The following is a 17,810-nucleotide window of genomic DNA, read 5'->3' on the forward strand; positions in this document are numbered from 1 at the left end:
GCAGTTTAGACTTCCTGGAAGCCCTCATGGCAGCTCTTGCTTGACGTCAGCTAACCCAGACACTGAGGGTCTCATCATCACGTGTAGGTGGCTTCTCCAGGCAGGGGAAGCACCTGGCTGAGAAGACAGGTCTGCTGTTACTCTTGCTGCTGAAAGATGACTCTCACGGTCAAAGGGCTTTCATCTTCAAGTTTTTGCACTGGCACTATTTTGTATAAATACAGCAGAGAGGTCTAGGTGTGAGTTTTTAGGGTCAGAAGTCTTCTCAAAGGGGTCCATGTAGTCTTCTTCCACTGAAGAGGAGTGAGTTGGGCTGGCTGAAGGTACCTGCTGTCTCTGCAACTACTAAAGAACCTACCTTGCATCCTCCCTCATGCTTTCTCTTAAAAGGGTGGAATGATTCAACACACTTCTCTCTGGTGTAGCAGCTTGGTCTGAGAATCTGCTAGAGACTTGTCACCATGGCCATAGCTGGGGAAAGGAGTCCCTCTGTCCATCATACAGGACATACAGGCATATATCCTTCTCACTGCACCTTCTTTCACCTCAACTCTTTGGAAGACTTATGACCACTGTGAGGGTTTTTTTAAAGGAAATTGTACATTTCTGATTTCCCCATTTAGTTTCTACTAAAACACTGGCTGACAGCATTAAGGTAACTTGTGATGCTGACTAAGCTCCTTCCCCCTACCACCCCCGGTATTATTAATATTGCTTAAGTGAAAACTGCTTACAGCTAGTATCTTGCCAATACAGTTACAGTTGATGCTGCTTCAATGTTGTTGCAACAGTATCTTGGGTGATCAGATGAACCTGGTAATAATGCTGGCAGTTAATACTTGACTGACAGCCAAATATTGCTTTTGGAAATACTAAAACGATCGGTGCTCCTAAGGAAGGAAAACAAACACCCTACCAAGCAGTAGTAACATGCTTTAAGCAAATGCATTCTGCCATAGTGGGACACTTGTGCAAATCAGCGCAGCAGTCCTAATTTCTAAACTGTTTGGAAAAGATGACATGGTGGTGTTTGAGGCTGAGAGTAAGTGTGTAGGAATCTGCATGGATTTATGGCTGACTGATTTTTTGGAGATCATCTGGGAGGGTAAAGCCCCTAAACCCACCCTGGGGAAAGGTACCACATTACTCCCCCACTCCACCAGCCCCACCTGCTGCTGCCAAGCAGATTTGATCACTTAATGCCCAGGTCAGCTCACAGCTCTTCTTCCTACCTGTGGGACTGTTGAAGAGCCATAAAGGGTAAAACCTTTGAAAGCAACTTATTAAGCACCTTAATTCCCTGTGCCTTTTAAAGGGACTGTTTATTAGAGCAGCTTTGATTAGGGAATGAACTTCAAGCGCAATAACTATTGCTCTTGATTGCAGTATCCCAAATGCTACTTGCTGTTAGACCCTTCATTTTCCCATGGCTTATTTGGGTTTTTTTTCCTCTTCAAATGGAATCATATGTGTGGAATACTCTTACAGATCTGGATTACAGAGCATCCACTGCAATTACTGAATGTGGGACTGCTATGTGATACCTCCTGGAAAGTTCTACCTTCCCAGTACTGAGGCAGCAGAGATTATACACAGGATCCTGTAAAGTAGGTCAATTTTAATAACCCTTTCTGCTTTGTGTTTGTTTAAGATATTCTACAGCCCAGTCCACTTTGCTCCATTCAACTCCTAACATTCACTAGAGCTGTTTAAGGGAATTAACAGCTCTGCCATAGTTTTTCATGAAATCGTCACTGTGTTTTGTTTCACAGCAGTATTCCCCTAAAGACACAGTCTTACTTCAAGCTCACCACCGAAGCAGATCTTCAGCATGAGCCCAAAAGTAATGGACAGAGCTTATGAGTCTCTGACAACAGTTTCCAAGAAGCAACTCACATTTGCTTGTTGCCTTTAGATAAGGAATATGTACATGCAGCTGAAGTTAGAGAAGTACAGAGTGGAACATTGTTGGTTATGTGTGGTTTTTGAGTGACACCACCATTCTTGGAGATGCTGCTCCCCTGAATAAAGGTACCCCAACCTACCTCCTGAGAGCAGCTACCAAGACAAACTTCAGATACCCATTTCCTCTTTACCCTCCCATGACTCTCACATCACTGTAGGCAAGGGCAACACAGCCTCCTGCAGCAGCACCTTCTGCATGTTCAGGAAAGAAGTGATCAGCTCTGAACCTGCCATGTCTCCTACACACATCTGCAGCTCCCCATACACAATCTCTGCAGTACTTGCTCCAAGTGCTGAGTGCGTAAAACTTGAAGGGGGGTGGGGGGGGGGAAAGGCAAGCCTGGAGATTGTTATGCAGCTCCTTATTCCGTTCTGCACATGAAACCTGGTCCAGAAGAACTGCCTTTCTGTTCTGTCACTCATTATTCTTCTCTCCCACTCCTTCAGGCAACACTTAAGTTACCTTGGGCATTTCTGGCAAATACAAGTATCTTACAGCTCTGAAGCCATTTATAAATAGATTTTTATTTATAAAGTCAATTTACATAAAATATGATACTCTCTTAAAAACTGCATATGTACAACTTAAGAAATCCTAGCAAGTGCATACAAAAATGCCTTCAATACATTTTTTTTAAAAAAACTTCAGTTTTCAGAGTAATAGACCTTCACACCAGGCAAACTCAGACACCATGCTGAAACGCAACTTTACAGTCCTTTACTGAAGTGTTTGGAGAGAATAATAATAATAAAAAACCCAAACAAACACCTTTTTATCTACACCATGTATGTTCCCAAAACATTCTAGCTGGCAGTGTTCAAGAACAAGTGAATAGGACTTGCTAAAAATAGAACCATCTTTTCAACCCTTTTCTCTAAGGTTTCTTGTACAAAAATAAGTCTTCATACACCAGTGTTCCCACAGGCAGTTCAAGTTACATATAAAATAGAATCTGACATGATAAAAAATTCCCTCCCCCTCCAGAAACAAGGAAGCATCAAGTGGTTTTGATTTCTTTTTCTCCTTTCCACCCCTCCAAAGCAACACCAGATCGCAGCGGTGGGAGGGAAGCGGGTTCGCTCGGGCATCCTCTCCGTCGGTCGGCAGCTCCCGGTGGGCAGGCGGAGACGCTGCCCCGGCCGGCGCAGGGAGCGGGGCCCTGCAGTGAGTTACATACATCATTGCACTTTTCACGACCCGAAGACGAGGGGTGAACCCGGCGAGAGAAGCAGCCAGCGGGGTCCCGCTGGGGAGGAGGTCAGTACTTCCAGGGGGGATGCTGCGGGCGCCGAAGTGCTGCGGGCTGGGCGCGGCTGCGGAGAGATGTGAGGAGAGCCCCGAGTGGGTCCCTGCCCCGCTCCCCCAAGCTCCGGGGCGGGAAAGCGGCACCCCCTCCCCTCCGGCTGCCCTCTCACCTCCCGCCGGGTCAGTAGCTCCCCAGCCAGCTTGTGAAGTCCAGCAGCTCCCGCTCCTCGGGGCTGAGCGCCGCGTCGTAGCCGCTCTCTTCGGAGGAGCAGGGCGAGCCGGGCACGGAGGAGGCGAAGGAGGGCGAAGCGGAGGAGTAGCCGCCGCCGCCGACCTCCCCGACGGCCACCCGCCCGCGGCCGTCGGGGAAAGAGGCGGCGGCGTCGTGCTCGTCGAGGAGCCGCTGCAGGGCGCGGATGTACTCGACGGCGGAGCGGAGGGTCTCCACCTTGCTCATCTTCTTGCTGGCGGCGCCGTGCGGGACGTGCTGGCGGAGGGCGGCGAAGCCCAGGTTGACGAGCCGCACGCGGTTCCGCTCCCGCTCGTTCCGACGGGCCACGGCGGCCGCCGCCGCCGCCCCGGTGCCCGGCAGGGCGGCGAAGGCCAGGCGGCGCTTGCAGCGCAGCAGCTCGGGGAGGCGGGCCGCCGGCGGCCGCGGGGGGCGGCGGGGGGCAGCGGCGGCAGAGCCCCGCCGTTCATCGCCGTGCGGCCACGGCGGCGGGCGGGGAAAAACAAATAAAAAAATTAAATAACTTCCCCCCAACCCGAAAACTAAACTGAAAGCGGGAAGAAGGACGCGGGGGTGTGCAGCGCGGAGCGGGGGCTCGCTCCCATGCCCCCCGTGCTCTCCCGCCGCCGCTCGGCTGCTCTGCGGCGGGTCCCGCCGCCGGACGGGCCCTTATCAACGCGCCGCGAGACCCGCCGGCCGCACGCGCCGCCGCACGCCCGCCACGCGCGCCCGCCGCCGCCGCGCCCCCGCCCGCGCCCTCCCCGCGCGCGCACCCGCCCCCGCGCGCGCCCGGCGCGTGGCGCCGCCGGCACCGGCGGACTGCCCGCCCCACCCCGGTCCCGTCCCATCCCATCCCATCCCATCCCATCCCGTCCCTGCCCCTCGAGGGCGCTCCCCGACACCCCCACCCCCGCCACTTCTCCTGCAGATCAACGCCCCCCTGCCCTTGTAAGTTTTAATATTTTGGTTTTAATTTAGTTTTTATTATTGGCCGGGGGAGGGGCTCCCCGCCTTCCCCCCTCGCCTCTTCCACGCACCGGACACGCACCAGCAGCCGGGATTCCCCTTGCTTCCGCTGAGCTGGAAGCCCATGTCCTGTCCCGTCCAATGTGTCACCGACCCGCCCCCTCCCAAAACTGGGTACCTTGCGGGATCGGCGTTTGTCGGACAGAGGCACAGAGGCTCTGCTTTGTTAGATCAACCGAAAAAGTATGATAACCAAAATTTATAGCAGTGATGTGAGTCATCTTACCAAGGCCATTCTTTGCAGGCCAGCTTTTTGGGCTTCAATGGGAGTTTCAAGGATAAAGGCATAGAGAGAAGAAGGAAAACGTAAAGCTTCTGTGGCTCAGGCACTGCAGCCCTGCTTCCCTCTGCTATGCCAAGCAGTCCCTCTTGGCTCTCCATCAAACAAGCCTTGCTTCCAGCTCCGGCAGGAGGAGCAGTGGGGTAAGGTGCTTTGGGATAGCTGAATTGAATAGGCAGGAAAAAAGAGCTTCCTTTTGGAGTCCTGGAAGCTGGTGTGAGGAGATAACTTGCACAGTGTTTTGCTAAATGAACGGGGTGGATGGAGGGGGGCTACATGAACCCACTGCCCAAGGGCTGCATCCACTCTCAGCTTCAACAAACAAACAAAAAAGATTCAACCATGCGATGCTAAACAGACCCTCTCACTGGCTTCAGTGGGACCAGCCATGCCCCCTGTGCCAGGTGCCAAGCTGGAGCTGGTGTGACCCCTTGGCATGACCACTGAGGGGTTAAATCAGCTGCTAATTAGAATTAACTGAAGTGCAAGTTGTCTTCTGCAGGTCTCCCTCCACCCAGAGGCATGAATAGGAAGGAGGTTTGAGGCAGTTCAGTTACATTTGCTTCACTTTTGGGGAGGGATCTTAACCCCATCTCAGGAAAATGCTCAAAGCTGGTGTCACTGGCAGCAACTTGGTGGCAGGGATGTATGCATGCCCGTGGCAGAGCTGTCATCACATGGACAGGTGCCAGCAGGGCTCTGCACCATGATCTGGGTATCGAAGTAAGGGTCTGTATATCCCCCTGGCTACCCTGAACCTCTCTGGTGCTGCTCCTTGGGTGTATTGAAGCCAAGTAATTCAAAGAGCTTTCTGGTAATTCAAAGAGCTATCTGTGATTTCTAAATGTGACGCGGAGGGGGCCCTTTTGTACCTGTGTGGGGTATTTAGGGAGCAGCAAGGCTCCACCATGTTGAAAGATAAATATTTTTCCTGGGGATCTGTTGCAATGGCAGTGGGTTGAAGGAACCAGGCCCACTGGGATGTCACAGGCAGCCAGGCTGAAATTCCTGGAAGTGACAGTAAGGAGCCTGCTAGCGCTCTGATTTTCTGTCTATCCCACTCAAGCACGCATAAGGTTTAGCACCCAAATTCAGTGGCTTCTGAGACATTCTTGGCCGTGCTGTAGGCCTGGGGGAAAACCAAGGCTGGGAAAACCAGCTTTGCTGAAAGATTTGACCCGAGAGAAGCAGCATGTGGTGTGTTAGTGCAGATGGGTGCATTTTTCCTGGTGGGTTCCCAGCAGTGCAGGGGAGCTGCCTGTGCCTGTGATCGTGTTTGTGAGCGTGAGCATTCACAGACTGCCTGCTCAGCTCACACAGTGTAATGCACTTGTCTTCTGCATCCATAAAGCTGCCTTGGCTGGTGAAGGGGGCTTCCCTTGCACTCACTATCAATCACAGCTTAGTCAGGAAGGACATTACTGCAGTGGAGTAATATCAGTGTTCTTTCATTACCTTGTCTTTAATTTCTGCTGAAAGCCTTGCGCACAGGAAAGGGGAAGCTGCTGTCCTTGAAACTTTTCAGGAAAAAACCTTCTGTATCAAAGAGCCACGCTCAAGAGTAATAACTGGATTTTTATCATATAAAAATAACTGCAGGGAATTTTTTTCATTAATAATGCGCACTTCAAACATCAGTAAACCCAGTCCCAAGGGAGAGTGTGCAGCCTCCAGCCATAGTGATTCCACACTCAGGTCAGGGATGAGCTTGACTTGTCCAAATTGGCTTCGGGGTTGCTGATTGCAATGTGTATTTCCAGCCAGATGTGGCCATCAGGTCTGAGGCTGAGCACAGAACACAACAACAGCTTACATTTTCCTAACAGTGGAGCTGGCTTCCTGACAGTCTGAAGGAACCTAGGTAGGTACATCTCGTACTCAGAGAAGTGCAATCTTATTTGAAATCTCTTTATAGAGTTAATGACTATGTAAGATCCAGTAGAACAAGACATCATTAAACACTGTCTGTGTTCACAATAAACTTCCTGATCATAATCTGGGGAGAGAGAGCATCCAGCAATGTGCTACCTATCCGCAGAGAGTGGAGAGAAGAAATTCTCCTTCTCTGGAGCAGATAAGGCAAAAATGATAATTGCATGGTTGGTGTGGACATCTTGCAGCCCCGTGTGGCTTCATCCATGCTGCAGGTGGCTAAACTACTCTCAGAGAGAGGGGAACTCTGCCATAATGGGTCTCCAAGCACTGATGCTACATGTTAGTTCTTGCATCTGCCCAAGGTGAGAGCAAAGTGCTGCCCCTGCCTTGGCACATGTGTCACCTGCAGATGGGGTGCTGGGTCAGTGCAAATGTACCTGCATTACAGGCAGCTGACATGAGCTTTCTAGGGGGTTTTGCCAAAACTTTATGGACCTCCATGGAAAGCAATAGAGGTCCTGTTGCAATAAGGCATGAGAGGATGAATGGCAGAAATAAAGGGCAATGGGCAGTTGAACAACCATATTCTTGTGAGCAGGTGAGTCCCCATTTGCCAGGCTGGGCTGCATCCAGGCTGGGTTTTTTAGGAGCAGAGCTAGATGGAGCAGGGCTCGCATTGTGTCTTCAGGTCTATCATCTGCACAGCTGGCTCCTGGGCAGTTATAGTTTGCAATTAGGTAACATGTGGAAAAGAAAAAGTAATTTAGTTTGATTAGGGGGATGTGCTTTAGAGCTAAGAGTACAATTCTTTCAGTGGAGAAAAAAGTTCATTTGAGTTTATTCTTTGAAAGGAACTCCTTGTCTTCAGCTTATGCTCTTTTCCAATGTAATCTTTCTGTGGTTTGATGAACTATTTTTAATAACTGTTCTGGCATTTTATTTGCTCCCCTATAATAATTTCAGATTTCCTGGGAATCACTAGAGGATTTCAGAGACACACGTTGAAAATAATAAGTAAAAAAGTCCTTTGGAGATATTACGGTTTCTCTCTGGTTTTGCCTTTTCCAAGGCAGCCTCCAGCCAGCCTTGTTTCCATTCACAGTGGAGTTATATGGTGCATCTGAAGCTTGGCAAAGCCCAGCACCTCCCCCTGTTCTCCTCTCCTTTCCTTTTTGAAAAGAGATGGCCCTGGGTTTAAAAGTTGATTTTTAGCTTTGATTGTGTGTATGTGCTATATGAATGCTAAGCAGCCTTTACAATGCATCCTTGTGATGTGCCCGGGAAGGCAGACGTGGGCTGTGCGGTCTCCCTGGCTTCCCATCATTCGTACGGCTGCGGTGCGGTTTGATATGGACATGTTTTATTTACGAGCAAGCTTTGGGGTGAATGGAGCCGTGTTATGGGCGGTAGCTGAAGGACTGAATGGGCTGAGCCACTGACACTTGTAAATCTGCCACATTTGGGGCTGGTTGCTACTGTGGAGGAGAGGTATTTTCCCTAATGGTGCTATAGGCTGGAAGGGACTCCTGAGAAGCATCAGGGACCTGGCAGAGTTGTGTCCTGCCTGGATGATGGGTGTAGTTTTGGCTCCTGGGTAACATCATCTTCCTTGCTTCCAGCCCATCCTTTCTCAGGAGCATGAGTAGCAGTGTCCCAAAGCCAAGAGGAAAGTTTCTCTTACCTGCTGCCTCGACAGAGTTCAAGCAGCTGAGGCTGGGGTGTTGCTATTCTATCACCGGTGCCTGCACCAACAGAGTAAGAGCCAGAAAAGTGGGCATGGAGAAAGCACCAGCGAGAATTCAGCCTTTTTTGGCTCCATTTGTGTTTAGTGTCCCAAGTTCACCCTATGCAGTATTAACACATCAAATCCCCCAGCTCTTTCAGGACATCCCTCTGACAGCATGGACATCATTTCCCTCCAGCTCAGAAGAGGGTTGGAGGTTTATAGCTTTGCAAAAAATATGACCTGGCTTGTTCCCTTTTTTAAATCAGTCCTTCCCTTATGGATGAGGTGACATGTCCTTCCGAGACCTGTGCAGCTGGGGATGCTGGTATGTATTTTCATAATAGAAATCTGCAAGCTGCCACAAGGCTAGAAGGAGAGAGCACCTGTCCTCTCTGGGGTATTTTCAGACTCACTACCATCTTTCCATGCTCCAGCTGATAATCAGAGATAAGGGATGAAGCCACAGGCAGAAGCTGTGGTCACCTGTGGCTTTTGCACGCCATTTGAGAGTGATAACTTGTGCTCTTGCAAAGCGGACCAACTGATAAAACCTGGCAGGGCAGGGCAGGGCAGGCAGGAGGCCGAGTCTTGTTGGAAAAGCCATGCTGCCATCCAGCCTACATGCTGACTGTGAGGGTGGTCCCTCAGTATGCCACCAGTTCTGCCTCTCTTCCCACTGGGGTGAGGCGGGGGGGGGACACCCTGCTTCTCACCAGTGCTCCCTGGACAGAGAGCTGCTGAGGCAGGTATGTTCCAGTGACAGGGCACCCAGAGGAAGTTTAATCCCACAAGGAAGTTGTACAGATTGCCTTTCTGATGGGCACAGGTAAGATGAGCACATGGACTGCCACTATGCTCCTCTCAGTAGTGCCCTTCCATGTACCGAACATACTTCTCTCAGTCACAGCCCAATCTCTTAATATCCCAACTCTGCTGATGCTCCTGGTTTTTTTTTGGGTGAGGGACTGACTTTCTTTTTGGTTTTCTGTTTGGGTGAGGGAGTAACTCCTTTTACTCTTGTTATTTTTTTAATGTTAGAAATGCACGTTTACTCTGTTTTCAGAGCTCTGTGAATCAGGGAAGGTACCGGTTTTAAGGCTGGAGACAAAAGGAGGTAGAACATATTTTGTGGAAAGACTAGAAGTCCTTCCAAAGGGTGTGGATGACGATTTTGTAACCTCTCAGGTGGACCTGCTGTGAGGTGTGAGGATCCTGAAGGGACAGAGAAGACCTTTGTTCAACTGGGGAGGAACTACCCTTTAAAAAGCCCACGTCGATCATCCCGACGTTCGGGAAGGGGTTCTGCTGGCCTATGGGGACCTCTAGTGTGAGACCTCGCTTCTCACAGGTCTTGCTGCGGTGGCCGGCATTTAGGACTGGGGAAGGAACTGGGGTCTAGGGGGAAGAAAAGATGAGCTCCGTGGTTTTTCTCCCGTCCCTGGCGGTGTAACAGGCTCCGGGTGTGCTCAGGGCGGGTGAGACAGTTACACATCTGCTCACTGTCGCTCGTGGTTGGGCTGCCCTAGCTGGTGTTCAGCACGGAACTGTTCTCATACCTTCTTGCAACTCTTCCAGATTTAACCTGTAACTCCACCTGTGGACCAGCCCTGCTTCCTCTATACCTGTGATTCCTCCCCTTGAAAATGCAGGTGACACCACCACCATCTGTCCCCTAGAACCAGAACAAATGATGAGTGCTCACAGCTCTGCATTCAGATGCAGTCCTAACTCTGACAGTGTTTTATAAGGCATTTTCCCCACCTGGCCTGTCCTCAGGGGTCCTGCTCCTGAACAGAAGTGGCTGGGCATCAGCTACCTCACCAGCCTGTTGTCCTCTCCCACTGCCCTCCTTCCCTGCTGTCCATCTGTAGGTTTTTCTCAAGTGGTCTTCAGCTGGTGGCCAGAGATGGAAGGTCTCTGTCTGCACATGGGTACATCAGTTTCTCCTGCTGGGCATCAAGCACCAACCCCTAGGGCAGGGACCTGCGAGTAATGGGGACACCTGTTTCTGGCAACAGCCATGGCAGATCTCAGTGGTGTCTCAGAGGATGCAACCAAGATATTTTGCAAGAAAGCTAGTGATGTGGTCAGAAAATCATGACACTGCTTTTCCCCATACACATGGCTTTGTGCAACTCACTTTCTCTTGTTTCTCTTTGCTCTACAGACTGCATCTTCCTTCCTCTTTTCACTCCTCTCCTGCTTCTTTGTCATCTTCCTGTAACTGCAGTAACTAATGTGGGATGGTTTTACTTTTTTACCCTCTTTCTTTGCCTCCTGGGAGAAATGCAACTAGTTTTCTTTATTCTGTTTCACCTGTTTTCCAGGTGAAAACAGGTCTTGTTCCTTCTTGAAAACCAGTCTTGTTCCAGCAAAGGATGATTAAGGCACTCAGTCATTCAGGCTCACTTTGGCCAGATTGTTCTTGAGGCTTCTTTGTGATTTACTTTTAAGAAATATGCATTCAGGAGACAGCTGGTTTTGAAGACCAGAAATCACCTGAGTCTTTCGTAGCTGTGGGTCCATGGAGTCTTCAGTGATAGGAGAGGGGAAAGGTCAGAGTTATAATGTCCATGGACAGTGAGGGTCTCCTGAGCAGGGGGTTGTATTTACACATAGCCATTTTCTTGAATAAAATAGTACCAAAGGTGGTGTCTGCAAATAAAAATTTTAATAGAGACTCAGCCATAGGTTATTGCCATGTGGTGGTTTTAAACTTAGAGAGAAGACTCTTACACAGGTCTGTTTGGGGGATTTGATCTCTTCTTCAAACAACAGTTTTGGTTTTTTCTAAATAATACTTTCCTAAACTTTTTCCCCAAGATACTTTTTATGCAGATTATTAAAAAAAAAAGTTACTGACAATGTTCATTAAGCAAAACTGCATCCCACTGAAAGTTAAAACCAGGGTATTTTGATGCTGACTCTTGATTGAACAGTTTAAAAATTTTTTTTTTAAGGAGCTATGCTCCAAACTCCGTGAAGGGTTGTTTTTCTGTACGTCTTTCCTTCTTTCCCAGCTGGGGAGAAAGAGTGTGTGGGAGCTGACAGCAGCCGACTGAGCCTGTGCAGAAGGTGACTGCCCTAAACAGGATTTACTAATCAGGCAGGAGGAGGTGCATCGGCACGTGGTGGGGACTGCGCTTCCTGAGAGGCCCCGCTGTGGTCATGCCTCCCTTTGGTGGAAACCCAGGCTTTATCAAGGGCTGGAGAGACCAACTGCAGCTCTCTCTGGGAACAAGCTGCCATGGGACTGAGGTGCGGGATAAGGACCACCAAGTGCCAGCTGCTGGTGACCAGCCTCTGTGTCATGGTGAGCAGGCAGGTTTGGGGGGATCTCTGCAGAACCAAGATGAACCGTTGCCTTTCCCATCCCTGCTCAGAGAGGGTCAGGTTTTCCCACGTTCTGTTTTTCGCGGGCAGAGGGCAAGCAAAGCCAACTGCCTGCGTTATCATTGTGCTCTGGGTGGTTATCGCTGGCCACCAGCATTGCCCCCCCCTCCACTGATAGACTTCTGCTTTCTCAGGGCTGTCACACCACTGCAGCTCTTTCACAACTCAGCAGGTGCCTCGAAAGAGAAAGGAAAGGTCCCTACTGGCAAAATGGGCAGTTTTCAGCAAAAAGATATTTGCTCCTGTCTCCTTGGAGCAAAAGAGGGCGGATGGACCTGCTGCAGTCACACTTGTTGCTGGGAGGGTGGTTGGCTGCAGGTGGAGTCAGTGAGGAAACTGCAAGGCTTTGATGGAAGTGTGGGTGAGAGACCTGTGGATCGGCACCACAAAGCGAAAGCAATTCTAGGGATTCTTTTTATCAGCTTTTGAAGCAAATTTAAGGAGAGTTTCTTGACATCTGCTGTTAGAGCTGATGGGAAATGGTGGAAATTGGAGAGCACTTCTCCTGGATGTTTTTGACTTGTATGTTCTTGTTGCCTTTTCACTTCATCAAAACCTACCAGCTTAATACTACCACTACGACTAATAATAATCTGTGTTTAGCTCAAAGAGGGTTGGTGGTTTGGAGAGAGTGTAATTAAAAGGTAGTATCTTATTTTGGGCCACATATGAAATTCACAGTTTGTCCAAATTTCAGCATTCCAAGACTGTTGGCTGCAGCGACTGTAAGGTTGTTCTCTCTTCCAAATGACAATATACGTCATTTGGAAGAAATCAAAGGAGTATTTGTAACAAGCATTAAGTTTAGAGGAACCTTTAAGGCACAGCTACTGTGGATGGTTAGAATCACCTGATTGCTGTTAGAAGGATTTTAGACTGCTGTTTCTCAGAAATCTGAGCTAACTGGTGTTGCACTTAGCATTTTGCTGGGCGTGGGTCAAGATATGCAGTAATGTACAATATGAAGGGTCAGAGGGTGCCACAAATTAGGTTGGACAAAATGCTATGGTTTGGATGTACTTATTCTCCGAAACTGTCAGTCTCCCCCAAAAGTTATTACAAAATGTCACACAGAGGGGATTACGGTGACATCACACTGTCACATTTGTCACAGGTATAGCTGCCTTGTGTTTCCCTATTGTAAAGGCACAAAAAGATGAAGTCTTATCTTAGGACCTAGGAGTGGGCTTACCTTTTGTATTTTACAGGTTCAGTACATTAAATTTGGAGCTGGTTTTAACTGTCCCACTGTTGGTGCCTCTGCCAACACTCATGCTGTGAGGAGCCCTGACCTAGAGCCGGGTGCCATCAGAAATGTTCCCTCTCCATCGCCTGGACTTACTCTGGGCAACATGGAGGGTGATGTGCTAGTAGTTGCCCCATAGGCATACCTGTGCTTTCAGGGATGGGACAGAAGCAGATAGGCCAGCAACATGTTGCAGAGACAGAAGCCAGCACAGATAGAACAGTACAGGACTCATCTCTTTGCACTCTGCAATAAGAAATAGAACCATCAGCAGGCAATGGGACTCGCATTGCAAAGAGCAAAGCAAAGAACATCATCCTTGCCCAAAACCACTCTTGAAGGTGGCAGCCCTCACAACTGCATGTGTGTAGTCTGCAGAGTGGGGTGGGACTATGCAGTGTGCTGCAAGAGCATTGATCCTCTGTGGTTTCTTCATGTGGTGGGAATTTAATCCACTGACAGTGGCAAAGAGGCTGTGGGCTGCAGAGTATCACATGTACTCATTATGCAAGAGAGAAGAAGAGCTTTATTATTTTTAAGTGTCTGGGGTTTGTCCTTTTATGTGCACTTTGGGGTACATGTAGTGGTCTCTGGATGATCAGGCTGTCTGCATTTGCATGGGGCTCAGGAACATCCAGGTACACCCGAAAGCTTTGTGTGCACCCAACAAGAGCTACTGCCTTGTAAATCCCTTCCTAAAACCCTTCTTTTCCAGCTGCTGGGGCTATCCATTGCCACGCTGAGCACAGTTACCCACTATGGGCTCCATTTCACCCTCATCAGCGATATCTCCCTGGATGGCAACTCCTACAGGGTCATCCACTACAGAGGTACGTTGTGGGCACATCCCAATGACACCTCTTGTGATACCAGGAGCTGCAAAATTCTCTAAATCAGTTGAAGGAATTGCAGAGGTATCTCAAGAGGGGGAAGGGGCTGGGTTTTGGAGGATGCATTAGGACTAACACAATCCCACAGGCACTTTTTCCCCCTATATCAGACCCTCATGCCAGGCACCAGAGGGTGCTGTGGGAGCACGGGGTGCTCAGGTACTTCTGCATTTCCGCTTGTGCCTCTATTCACCATCTCTCCATCCTCCCTCTGGTGCCTCTATTCACCATCTCCCCGTCCTCCCCCTGAGCTTTCAGCACAGGGGGAGCTCCTCCACCACAGACAACCTAAAGGCGCAGGGCTGGCAGGGCCTTTGGAGCATGGGGAGAGAGACTGTTCAAGGAATTGAAGCAGCTCATAGAAAATTGAGGCTGGAAGGAGAAATGTGTGGAAACACCTGGGGTATTTTCCCTTTCACAATGGAGAAATATAAACTGTCAGGTACAAGGGTAGAGCAAAGATAGCCCACATACTAAAATACCCTGCTCACCTGTGCTGCACTTGCATCTGCTGCTTCTTCCAGGCTGTACTCTGGGCTTAAACATGCTCATACCCTCTCTAGATCCTGGTCCTCAGTTTCAGTTTAACAAAGCAGGTGTAAAAACTACGTTAGTCCAAAGCTAAGGTACAATCCTCCCCTGCTTCTACACACACAGGAGTTATATACTGGCACTGACTGTGGCCCTGCAGGCTCTCCCATCCCAGCCATCACTCTTCAGCAATGCTTCCACCTGCCTTGCTCGCAAGCATCACCTCTGCATGGCTGGGATAGCAAAGCCCTTTGCAGCGCTGTGGTCCTTGAGCCCTGCCCTGGGGTACTGGCTGTGATCCCGCCTTAGCCAGGAGGAAACCGGAGGGCGAGTGTTGCACCAGATTAGCAGCGTCCGGAGTCCCGATAGGGGCCATGGGACAGCTGCTGCACTCCCCATGCGGGGGGATCCTTATCAGAGTGCTGATATAATTGGCAGCTTGTGGTCTGTTGGGTGGACCCAACACCCTTTTAGGGTGCTTCACACTGCTGGAGCTGTGGGAACCACTCAGAGGCTTACAGCCCTGCCAGACAAGAAAACATACACAGGTGGGGGTTATTGAATAAATTACCAAAAAAATTCAGTTCTGCCACCTGGTAATTTTGGGCCAGCTCCCCAAAATGCACTTTTTGGCCCCTCTCTGGGTGAAAGCATCAGACTAAGCCTCTGCTAGCAGTTAGCATCTGACCGCAGCTCGCATGTCTGACTTCCTTCCAGCTTTCTACTTTGGGATCTGCCTCAGCATGACCCTGATCCTGGCAGCCCTGCTGAGCTCTGCCGCCACGGTGCGGGAATCGCAGTGCCTCACCGCCATGGTGCGTATCCAGAGGGACTGGATGGGAGGGGACCTTTGTCACCCTGGGCTGGTGCCATAAAAGTGTGGTGCTGGGGGCTGTTTTGCCTTATGCCTGAGAGCAAGCACTACTGGGGAAGGAGGCCCTGTTGTTCCACCCCCTGCTGCAAAGGGACGTTTTTGTAAAAGCGTGACCTTGCAGAGTTCTTCAGGCTGGGATTGCATCCTTCTGCAGCTTGTTTCTTTTGCCAAGGTCCTGTGTATGCGGCTTTCAGAGGGAAGGTGCTTATTTGCCAAAGCCACTGTGGTGATGACAATTCCAGGGTATTTCTTTCCTCACCAAGTCAACACATGGTTTATGTGGGCAAACTTTTGCAGTGCAATTTTGAGTCCCACACTGTTCTCCTGACTTGTGACAGCAAAATTAGCCTCCCTTCTTTCTCTCACACTGCAAACATCCACCACAGTGGTGCAGGTGTGAGACATACAAAGCATGGCAGCAGGCATGGGGGATTTGGGCTGAACCCTCAGTTTCAGCCTACAAGGAGAGGGTGGAGAGGTAGCACAAGAGCTGAAATTCCCCCTTTCTCCTCTCCCTTCATCCACAGCAAAGTGCATGTTTGGGCCTAGACCATGTCAACAGTAGTAAGCTGGATTGTGAGCTCAGCTCCATTTAAAAATGTGACCTGCACATGTGGCTTAGTCTGCACAGAGCAGCTCCTAGCCTCAGAGCTGGAGGGATGAGTGGAAAAGCACTGCTCACTGCATACTTTCCTGTGCTAAGTGAAGGGCAGGAGTTAACAGGTGGGCTGTTGAGCATGAAGTTGTACTTAATATAAAATAATTGCATTGCTATCATACATAAACTAACTTTAAAGAGATTTATCTAATCTATGTAAATGGGGAAAATTATGCTGGTGGCAGAAATGAGAAGCTGACACCTTAAAATACAGTGCAAAGCAGCTACTGAAGTTAATATTTTCACCTCCTCAAAATGCAATCTTCCTTTCTCTGTTAGAGGTGCTAACAGGGGCCTGAGTGACACAGTTCCCATTAATACCTCTAGCAGAGTATGTCTACATCCCCTCTCTTTTGCTGAAGTGTATTTAATGTGTGCCTGCGATTACCGCATCGAAACCAACAGATGGGTATGTACAGATTCATGGAGATTGTCATGGCTGCCTGAAAATACAGTCAAACTCCTCTGTAATGTTTATTTGTTGACTTACTCTCTGGTATAGTTCGGGCCTTGCCACTGCACAGAACAGGCTGTTTAACATTACAGCCATTTACTGGAGCGATAGTTGAAGCGTGCCTTCCCCGCAGCTCTGGCCACGGGGCACCATCCCACGCTGCTCTCACCGGGGGAGGTTCTTTGCTGCCTTTAAGCTCCGTTTCCACCGTCTCCGGCAGCGTGGGGAGCAGTGTCCAGCCTCCGGGCAGGAGGAGAAGGGCGATACCCGAGCGAGGGGCCGCTCCAGCTCCGCGCTCCGCCGCTGGAGGGGGCCGCGGGCCCGCCGGCCGCCGCTTCCCGCTGGCACCGCGCCGTGCTGGGGAACCCTCCGGCAACGGGAGCAGTCCCCGTAACCCCTGCGGAGCGCCGGCACATCCCCAGCCCTCACAAATTGACGGAAACCCTGGGAAATACCCGAGAGCTGGCCACCATGAACCGTATTCTCTGCTCCAGTTCGTTCAAGAGGCTCATCAGCATCTTAAATCACACACGGGAACTTTGCCTGTTCTATGAATCGCCTTCGCCCCCAACCCGCCCCTTCTAACTGTATCTTACACCAATGGCCAGCCTGCTGCTTGTTTTCCCCCCCAGTTCCTGCTCCCTCCCAAGGCACATCTGATCTGCCTGCGAGAAGCAAAGGCAGGGAGAGCCAACCCTGACGGCTGCCGTGATGTGTCATGGCAGGCAGGAGTGGGGTTCTGCCCTGTGGGGCTCCAAAACTTCTTGACAGTGTCTCATCCAGCCCTGCCGATCCGTGCTGGGCTGTGGCTCGCAGCACCGCTGCTTGTTGCTATTTTCCCTCTTCTGCAATAGAGATGATCTTTCAGCTTCCCCCACTATTGATTTTAAAGGACTTTTCCTCCCTGCAAAGAGTGTGTTTTATTTAGAAGACCATTTAATTTGCACTAATCAAAGAGGGAAGACACTAGGCTATTGGCCTGACATCTGTGGCTTTACATGAAACCAAGCCACGCTCAGGGGATGTCTCCATCAATGTGGCTAATCCACCACAGTGGCATTGGTAAACCAGCCACCCAGGGGAAAAACTAAGCAGGATGCAGATGGGTTTAAAGGAGCACTTTTTTTTGTCTATTTGAATTATAGATGTTCATGCTACCTGGCTATCTGGAGGTCTGTGTGTTTACAGAGTAGGGGTCTCAGGTCTTTGCAGACATTACTGGTGCTGTTCTAATAACAGTAACCAGTGGTGCACAGTGGTTGGAAACTAGAACAGGTCAAACTGGTTTAAGCACACGTATCTCAGGAGACTGTCTTATAGCTTCATTAGCAGCACCACCAGACCAGACAGATGCTACTGTGCATCCAGTGGTGCTTGCAAGGAAGCTGGTTTCAAGAAAGTAACTGAGAACTTAAGG

The 17,810-nt window shown here is 49.9% G+C and overlaps 2 protein-coding genes across 2 annotated transcripts in view; one reads left to right on the top strand and one right to left on the bottom strand.

Annotated features, from left to right (window-relative positions):
* The first annotated feature begins 1,020 nt into the window (after nucleotides 1–1,020).
* The window catches only part of TSPAN32 (tetraspanin 32), a 41,557-nt gene continuing 24,767 nt past the window's right edge, over nucleotides 1,021–17,810 (top strand). The window contains exons 1-5 of the mRNA XM_050336705.1: nucleotides 1,021–1,042; nucleotides 2,124–2,266; nucleotides 3,008–3,223; nucleotides 13,702–13,816; nucleotides 15,125–15,222. Coding sequence (XP_050192662.1) covers nucleotides 1,021–1,042; nucleotides 2,124–2,266; nucleotides 3,008–3,223; nucleotides 13,702–13,816; nucleotides 15,125–15,222 — 594 coding nt within the window. The remainder of the gene's footprint in view (nucleotides 1,043–2,123; nucleotides 2,267–3,007; nucleotides 3,224–13,701; nucleotides 13,817–15,124; nucleotides 15,223–17,810) is intronic.
* ASCL2 (achaete-scute family bHLH transcription factor 2) lies at nucleotides 3,393–3,910 on the bottom strand. Its single transcript, XM_050335819.1, is given in 2 exon segments — nucleotides 3,393–3,847; nucleotides 3,850–3,910. Coding segments are annotated over 2 exon segments (516 nt in total).

The sequence above is a fragment of the Myiozetetes cayanensis genome, unplaced genomic scaffold, assembly GCF_022539395.1.
Source record: "Myiozetetes cayanensis isolate MyiCay16 unplaced genomic scaffold, myiCay2020 scf6-25, whole genome shotgun sequence".
Taxonomy (NCBI): domain Eukaryota; kingdom Metazoa; phylum Chordata; class Aves; order Passeriformes; family Tyrannidae; genus Myiozetetes; species Myiozetetes cayanensis.